The 8,291-nt window shown below is 40.1% G+C and overlaps 2 protein-coding genes across 3 annotated transcripts; both read right to left on the bottom strand.

Annotated features, from left to right (window-relative positions):
• Positions 1-320: 320 nt before the first annotated feature.
• Positions 321-3,605, bottom strand: LOC114138975 (zinc finger protein 252-like). The gene is made up of 4 exons (XM_028008554.1): positions 2,989-3,605; positions 1,902-1,999; positions 1,750-1,825; positions 321-1,648 (listed from the first exon to the last, which is right to left on the bottom strand). Exons 1-4 carry the CDS (start codon positions 3,287-3,289, stop codon positions 861-863), a joined length of 1,263 nt encoding a protein of 420 aa, XP_027864355.1. The 5' UTR covers positions 3,290-3,605; the 3' UTR covers positions 321-860.
• A 712-nt stretch (positions 3,606-4,317) lies between these two features.
• Positions 4,318-8,210, bottom strand: smtnl1 (smoothelin-like 1). Of its 2 annotated transcripts, XR_003594356.1 has the most exons (6): positions 7,970-8,210; positions 5,723-6,315; positions 5,512-5,626; positions 5,258-5,409; positions 4,664-5,074; positions 4,318-4,625 (listed from the first exon to the last, which is right to left on the bottom strand). XR_003594356.1 is itself a non-coding variant. In XM_028008553.1 (5 exons), the coding sequence occupies exons 1-5, from the start codon at positions 8,036-8,038 to the stop codon at positions 4,726-4,728; spliced, it is 1,278 nt and encodes a 425-aa protein (XP_027864354.1). In that variant the 5' UTR covers positions 8,039-8,210; the 3' UTR covers positions 4,318-4,725. The 2 variants fall into 2 exon arrangements, 1 of the variants encoding a protein (XP_027864354.1); XM_028008553.1 differs by having other exon boundaries at positions 4,318-5,074.
• Between the last annotated feature and the right edge of the window lie 81 nt (positions 8,211-8,291).

The raw sequence follows: 8,291 nt of genomic DNA, 5'->3' as shown, positions 1-8,291 counted from the left end.
TACCAAATAACACTTCATGAAAACAGATATAAACATTCATGAAGACTCCTTCATGTTCATGACAGACGCTATGTCATGTTTATGACAATGTAAGGTCCGTCTTATGCACACCTCTTCAAATAAAGTGTTCCCGAATGTTCAATAGTTGGTGTGAGGAGCCACACACCTGTCCCCAAGTCCCCAAGGACACCAGGCAGACATGGAGGAGATCGGAGCCACCGACACTCAAAGGTTTCCCAGCTACGCTGAAGCAGATCCAGCCATGGACACTGAGACCCGAGGTTCACCTGAGCACAGAGAACCACCAAGGCACCGGAAGGCTGAGGCACCAGGCCCCGTATTTGTGCCACTTTTATTAATGTCTTACGTGATACGTTACAACCTATAAAAGATACCTTTTGTACTGTATTTAATCACAAAATGTGTGTCAACACCATCACTTTTTCCCATCTTGTCAAGACATTGACAGCAGCTTTTCTTGGGCTGAATCAAGTCGAAAGATTAAAATTAATATCCTGCTTTTATGGTTCTTCAATTAATTAATTACATAACTTCAACCAGCAGTATGATTGGTTTGGTATTTAACACTGGGGCTTTAAATATGCAATATAAGAACAAAATGTAAAGTTAAATGTCTTATTAACAATGCTCTGAAATACTTGGATCACATTTCTGGGGTTTTTTTTCATTTCAGGGATCAAGTCAGGAGTTCCTCTGCTGCTCACGCTGCAAGCCAAATGTCAAACTCTGACTCAGCAACACTGCTGTGCGGCTGCGGTTTGTTGTATTATGATAAACAAAACGTTATTCCAGGAAGTCATAAAAGAAAAAAATCTAGATCCTGACCACTTAATTAAAGATCACAGCCCTACGGTGGAATTGTGCGTGATCATGTGTCTGCGCAGGTTGCTCGGGTTGTTGAAACTGGCGGTGCACTGGCTGCATGAGAACGGCTTTTCTCCAGAATGAGTCCTCAGGTGGATCTTCAGGCTGCCGTTCTGTGTGAAGCGTTTCCCACACTGCATGCAGGCGTACGGCTTCTCGCCGGTGTGAATTCGCATGTGGATAGCCAGCGTGGTCTTGTTCGCGAAAGTCTTGCTGCACAAGGAACAAGGCATGGGCACCTCACCGGTGTGTCCGGCACGGTGCAGGATAAGTTCCTCGCGGCTGTGGAAGTGCTCACCACAGAAGCCACAGTCCAGAGATTTGCTGATCGGGTTGGGGAGGACGTTGTGCTGTTGAGAGAAGTGGCTGGGCTGTCCATTTGCATCCACTGCGGGGGAATTTAATGCTTGGTTCCCTGCTGCTGAAGCTCTCCGAGTGGAAGGATCCCTTTCATGTTGGATGTTTCTCACCACTTCACTACAGTTTTTCTGCACCGCTCCTACTGGTACACGGCCATTCGCACCACTCGTGAAATTAAGAATCGTCTCCGTAGGGATGCTGTGGTCAGACAGAACGCTCAAAGCCTGAAGTTCAGAGGCAGAGAAGAGGATGTCACTATCCTCCTGTAGAGGCGCCTGTCCTACGCTGTGAACATTTACGATCCTCAGCTGCTTGTTATTATCGATCAAGCAGGATGAGCCGGATGAGTCTAAGCTCTGATTCCCTGCAGCCTGCATGCAATCCTCTTCAAAGTTATTTTGACCTAAAAGAAAAAAAAGGGACACCAACGTTTATTTGTTACGTATTTATCGTTATCTTGCCTACAAAACAGAACAGCAAACAGTACCGGTGAAGCCGACTCACTAATGTCAGGCGCAGATCCTACAACATCATCCTCATCTTTGATCAGAATGACCTCTGGACTGTCCACATCTGCACACTGGCAAACAATCAGGCAGAAACCTGAGCAAATCAACACTTCAAACAGATTCACAACAGCATAAAACGATATTCACCTGCACTTGGACAGCGGAGGAGGACGACTTGGTTTGGGTAACAGAGGCGGAAGCAGTTTCAAGAACGGTTTTATCACCCTGTGTTGGCTTCATAAACACTGAAGAGAAAGGAGAAAGTTTATAGACAAAAACAGTAGTTGGTATAAAGACAGATGAATGAAACGCATTAGTGTTCAGAACTGTGAGAAAAAACACTGCAAAGATTAATGAGGCAAAGTCTTCTTTCTATCAAGAAGACTCTTCAAATGTACTTTGTTGTGACAGGCACAACACCAATGCTGAATGGCCTTGGTACAAAGTCAATCTCTGGTGGTCAGTTCAGGTTAAAGCAATACTAGAGGCCTATACAAAAAAAAAGAAAAAGAAATTATGTTCATATCCTCCATCTGGTTCTGACAATAAACTGACACAAAGAATAAGTATTTTCTTTCTTCAAACCAAACACTATAACTGCAGACCATAAAAATATCTAATATGTATAATATAAATAGGCAACATTGCATTTTAGGTCTTTATTGAACATATATTCTTATTGCAATGTCACTGCTCTTTGTAATAGCAGTTCTATTATTCTATTCAATAAATATTAGCCAATAAACTAATTATTATACATTCAGACTCACAAGGCTAGTGATATATTTCCTCTGAATGATAACTGCTTTTATATGTCATGTTTAAAATGGCTCAAAGATAAAAGTCTGAACATTTAAAGTTGTAGCACCTTTTATCGATTGTTATTTTGTAGTTTCTTTGTTTATTTCTTCACTTATGTCTTATTTGAACAAGTTTCTTTGTAATTATAGGTTCACATGTTAACTTTTGAATGTATTAAAGTCTTCTTTTGCTGTAATTTTATTTGTATCACTATTAAATGTCGACTTCGAAAAGCCTAACCAAGGACAGGGCTTGCGAATTACAAAAAAAAGAAATGGAATTGGGCCCCCGAAATCTTGCAGCTCCAAAACAATCGTGGGACCGGCCCTGTTGGTAACAACGTATTGCTCTCCACGCGTGGGGAGCAATACACTCCTTATTGCTTTATTGTTATTAGAGTAAAAGTGGTGCTTAAAAAGGGAGGGTCGTTTACCCTGCAGCTTTGGCCGAGGTTTGGTCACATTGCCCCTGAAGGCAGAGAAGCGGCTGGCCGGTCGGTTCGTCCTGGTTTGGAGCTTCAGGGAAAACAGCTCACTCCTCATCACCTTCATCCTCGTCCTCAGGTTTTCGTTCTCCCTCAGACTCTGGCTGAGGTGCAGCCGCATAGACTCGGAGCTCTCCGAGAATAGCTGTACGATCTCCGCTACAGCAGCTTTCACCAACACGTTCATGATGGACAGAAGCTGCGACTCCATGTTGAGGCTGCCGAGCGCCGCCGGCATGTCTGCGGACATGTTTTACTGGGAAGTATGTTGGGAAAACAATACAGCAGGGTCCCAGTCTGTGTGTGTGTGTGTGTGTTAGCCCTGAAAACAAACTACACAACAGTCTTCCTTCCGGGTAGTAAAGAGGGCGACTACCGTAACGCTTAGAAAGAAGACGCAGCTTCTTATTGTTGGTTCAAAAGTTTTTGTTGGTTCAGTGGAAATTATGAAAACTTTGTCAGATATGCACTCAGACTCAAAGTTTTGTGTTAAATAGATCCTTTTTTTTAAAAAAAACTGAAAAGTTTAAAGGTTTCAGCGTTCATACGTTTTTATCTATTAATATTTAGGTATTCAATGTAAAACCTTCAGTCCAGACATGGTTAGCCTATAAATTGTGTTCATTTTTGACATTAAGAGGATAATAATGAAAATAAAAAGCCAATTTATATCACATTTCAAACTATAATTTAAAGATCCACTGTCAAAAGTAGATTAATGCAGTTAATGTTTGACCAATCTGTATTTTCGATTTAATACTAGATGTGATTAAATGCAGTCCTTAAAATCCAATAAAATACCAATATAGTAATTGTAGGTGGCTAAATTTGCCTCAGGTAAACCAATGCTGCCTGCCAACTGATCAAAATACGAAAAATCTTCTAAACCCCGCAGCAGGTCAAAATGTAATGTAATTCTGCACAAAGTGTTTGATCAAATTGACATAGACGTTTAAGCAGTGGTACTTACTTACAGCAGACCAGTCTCAGAAAATTGTGTAAACACTTCCTCAACAATATGTAGAAAAGTATTGTGCATATGACATTCAGGAGAAGGAAACATACCAAGATTTAGCTGCCATTGTTGGCGTTGCTATTGACAACAGCTGGAGGAAAAATACATAATTCGTCGCTGAATCAATTTTAACTTTCATTCACTCCTCAATAGGGCAGCAGACCCCTACAAAATGCTGGCATTTATGCTTGCGCTCTCTGCTACATTGCAGCGCCCTGAGCAGAAAACCATGTTGCCCATGTCAAAAACCATTACTGAACATGCTTCATTAAGAGTATATATTTTGTTTGTATAAGCTAAACAAAAAAATATTAATGTTACATTTATTGTCATGTTTTGTTCTTTCAGTAACAAATCCACCAATACGTCTTTAATTTTCATTCAATGATTTCTATGTAATACTTTCATCCATTGTTTTATTATACTTTTTTTTTTATTTACACACATTTATGGGAAGAATTTATCTTTTTTGGAGTGTGATTAAAATAAAGAGTGATAAACACAGCACAACAGACAAAAATGTCCATATATTACTAGCATCTGAGTTGAGACAGCTGTATGCAACACTGAACTAAGTGTTGCATACACTTAGTTGTATGCAACACTGAACTAAGTCATCATCAACAGTAACCTTTGGTCTTTTCAGTATTTTGTTTTCTGTCAGTTTTGTTCTAAGTCTCTGCCTCAACCAAAACTCCCTCAGCATTTTCATCCTGACGCCTCGTTGGGCAATCTTCCTCTTCTTCATTTGCCTTTGCTTCTTTGTCCTCTTCTAGTTTCTCCTCTTGGTTCTCCATCTTCTCACAGTCAGCACATGATTCCTCTCCTGCTGCATCACTGCCTTCCTCTTTCTCGGTTCCAGCCTTCTCCTTTTCCTCCTTGTCCTTCCTCTGTTTCTCTATTTTAGAGAGGCCGTGGCAGAGGGACTGCACATATGTGAACACACACATCGGGTCTGGGTGATTTCCCATCATGATCATGTCAGCCACTTCCAGTAGAGGGCAGCAGTCAGCCAGGGACCTGGAGGAAGAAAGCAGCAGAGAGAGAAATCTGATGAGCCACAAAGGTCAGAGAAACATCTTTGTTTCTACAGATTTGAATGGGAACTATCTGGCCCCATTATATATCTTAAATACCCTGAATTTAAAGGTTTTTAAATGTGGTATTTAATTGTTAATATGTTTAAAATGAATCAATCTTTACTCTGCTGTTTGGAAGGCCAAAGTGAAGTTTTTCTCCCTCTCCTCTGGTTTCAGTGAGCTGTAGTCGAAAGCATCAGGGAAGAAGCGATGGATTAGAGCACAGAACGCGAGTCCATCACTCCAGGACGAGGAGAAGTTTTCAATGTTTACACCCTACAGGGATCAAAGAAGAGTACAGGTAATGTCTTCTTCTTGGCACTGACATTATGACCTGAATTTGATGGGTTTTTGATGGGTTCAACATGTTGAAATTGCCTCATATTTGCGTGTCTTGTTGCGGCACCACTGAAGAATCTTCTGTTTGATTGAAGCTCCAGTTGCCATTGCTGTAGCGGACTTCTGAATTTTGAAATTGCGAGCTATCGGTGTCCTACATACAAAAGAGAGAAAGAAAATGCAATTTCCTCAAGCTTTTTGGAATCTCATTTTAATGTAAGAGTTTATAGATATTTTAGTTATTACTCACTCTGGAGCACCTTGTTGAAACTTAGCAATAATGTCATTTCTATTGGACGCTCTAATAGAACGTGCAGAGGCTCTTGGTCGAGAGATGGAAGAGGGAGGGGCCCCCTTTCTTTTAGGCTTCACTTGTTTTTCTGTTTCCTTTACCTTTTCTTTGTCAGTCACCACTTTTTCCTCCTGTTTTGCATGTTTGTCCTGCTCACTTTCCTTTGGTTCGTTGTTTTTCACATTTTCTCCTTGGTTCTCTACCTTTGCTCCCTCCATGTCCTTGATCTCCTCCGTGATGTTCCCACTTTCTTGATTCTGCATCTCATCCACCTGCTCTTCTTTCTTGTCGCCATTCTCCACATCTCCTTTCCCATCTTGTTTCTCTGTTGTTAATTCAGCTTCCTTCATGTCATCAACTGCGGACTTATTCTCTTTATCTTGCCCACCCTCTTCAGCACACTGAGAGACATCCTCCATGTTGTTTTGATCTTCAGCATTAGCCTTATCTTGTGCTTTTTCTACCTCCTTGCTCTCTGCAACATCAGTTACCCTCTGACCTTCTGTGGTGTCCTCTGAGTCCTCACACCCATCCAGTGCTGGTTTGTCCAGCTGGACAACAAGACAGGAAATAAAACATTATATCAAAGTGAATGTCATTAATTATGCCCGTATTTAAGTTATATTTCAAAGTTATGCAACAAAAAACTTTAATGAATAAAAAGGAAATGGACACAAAACTTTGAATTTATGGTGAAACCAGAGGAGGTAAAAATTATTCACATAGGTTTTATTTTATACACGCAACCCCGAAAAACTTGGAGAAATGAATCATATTTTGTTGCTGAGAATTCACACCATTTCTTTTATCTATCAACAAGCTTCTTACACAATTCTGACTGATTAGTTGACCGCTTCACTTGGTAGAAACTTGTTGGATGGATTCTACCATCTAAGAGGTTTGGTTTCCTGCCACTGTCCTAGTTTATAAGGACAACATATGGTTTTTGGTCAGCTGATTTACATTCAAAAGTAGTTGGATGATTGGGATCATTAACACCTAACTGTGTTTCAGTCGTGTAGCTGTATAGATAAGATCAATTTAAAGAATTTAGTAGTACTTCTTCCTGAATAGCACTCTACTTTGTGCAATGGAAATGTACCACTTGCACTGGAGCAGACCCTTGTCATGATGCATGACAGCCGATCCAGTATTTAGGTGTAAAAGCCTCCCCCCAAACATTTGATTACTGTAGCTGCATTGCCCAGTCTTTGTCTCCTCTGACCATAAACTTTTCCTTTAAACATCTGACTTATCCATGTGAACAGCTGCATAATTTAGTTGCTCTCAACAGTGTTCATTTTGGAGAAACTGCTTCTTTCTTAGCTTTTATGCTCTCAGTCCATGGTGATCAGAGACGACGGTGTTCCAGCGTTTTCCGGTCAGTTCCTTGGTTGTTGTTGGACATTCTAACCAATTTCTATTCCTCTGAGGGCAACATTTTGGGATGGAGGTTGTAAGATGTGGTACTTTTCCTACTTTATTTTTAAAATTTTCAAATTATATTTGTTATTTTTCATGCATTGAGTAAAATAAATTCAAACAAAGTATACTATTTTGATAGGTTAAAGTTCTCAAGGATCCCATATAAATTGCTTTGATAAACGTAGATGCAACAGTTGCCTATTGCAGATGAGGACGAGACAAGGCATTTGCAAAGAACTGCACAAAAGCATTCAACGCTTTATCCAACTAAGATTCAGACAGCATATTTTATTTTCACAGGATTCAAACATAAATGGGTTACATTTTGTGTTAAATGTTTCATCGTCTATGTAGCACTTTGGTCAATATTGTTAACCAAAAATAGTTTTAAATCACTTCATAATATACACCACCTAATATTTGAAACTTCTAAATATAAGGTTCTAATTTTTTAACTTGTATTTTAGTGTTGCCTAATCTGAATCTTTGCACCGTGTTTTCCCTCATTTGTTAATGACCTCCCACAATAACATTCACATCGGGTCAGGTTTCCCAGCACCAAGTCATCAGCAAGAATAGGAATCTCCAGTGTGAATGAGTCATTCAGTAAAGAGTAAGAACAGGTGCAATGCGACATATGCAGCCAGAATCACGGATTCACGACACCTGCCATGACCACAAATGCTCCGGTTGAGCGATCTCTGTATGGATCCTAAATTGATAATCACTAAATTTGTTCTCATACAAATCACAATATGTGAAGCAAAGCACAAAACTGACCTGGTTATTATTGATGGTGTCTGACTGGCAGGTCATTTCCTTCTCTTGGTTTGGCGATTCTTCATCCATGATATCCAAATAAAAGATAAAGTTTGTCTACTTTATCAAGTTTGTTGCTCTTTACCTTCTTCTAAATCCAATAAGTTTAAATCCAGTTACTTATTCTACATCCGTTTCTGGTTCACCCTCTCAGACAACACAGCTCTGTATCAGAGATGTATTTGTGGTCATCTGCCTTCACCCCCTTTTGGCCAACATCCCCCTCCCCCTGCTTTGTGAGGATTCCTATTCTTTATCTGACCTTTTGAACGCAAGATCCTAA

This window comes from Xiphophorus couchianus, chromosome 23 (genome assembly GCF_001444195.1).
Source record: "Xiphophorus couchianus chromosome 23, X_couchianus-1.0, whole genome shotgun sequence".
NCBI lineage: Eukaryota > Metazoa > Chordata > Actinopteri > Cyprinodontiformes > Poeciliidae > Xiphophorus > Xiphophorus couchianus.
Note: the sequence above shows the minus strand (reverse complement) of the source record. Positions and strands in the feature narration are given on the sequence as shown.

Excerpts from the sequence above, each read along its gene's own strand:
- LOC114138975 (XM_028008554.1), bottom strand. The coding sequence starts at position 3,289 with ATGTCCGCAGACATGCCGGCGGCGCTCGGCAGCCTCAACATGGAGTCG. Across the intron at positions 2,000-2,988 it reads ACCTCGGCCAAAGCTGCAGG|TGTTTATGAAGCCAACACAG; the intron begins GTAAACGACCCT and ends CTTTCTCTTCAG. Across the intron at positions 1,826-1,901 it reads CCTCCGCTGTCCAAGTGCAG|TGTGCAGATGTGGACAGTCC; the intron begins GTGAATATCGTT and ends ATTGTTTGCCAG.
- smtnl1 (XM_028008553.1), bottom strand. The coding sequence starts at position 8,038 with ATGGATGAAGAATCGCCAAACCAAGAGAAGGAAATGACCTGCCAGTCA. Across the intron at positions 6,316-7,969 it reads ACACCATCAATAATAACCAG|CTGGACAAACCAGCACTGGA; the intron begins GTCAGTTTTGTG and ends CTTGTTGTCCAG. Across the intron at positions 5,627-5,722 it reads TTTCAACAAGGTGCTCCAGA|GACACCGATAGCTCGCAATT; the intron begins GTGAGTAATAAC and ends TTTTGTATGTAG.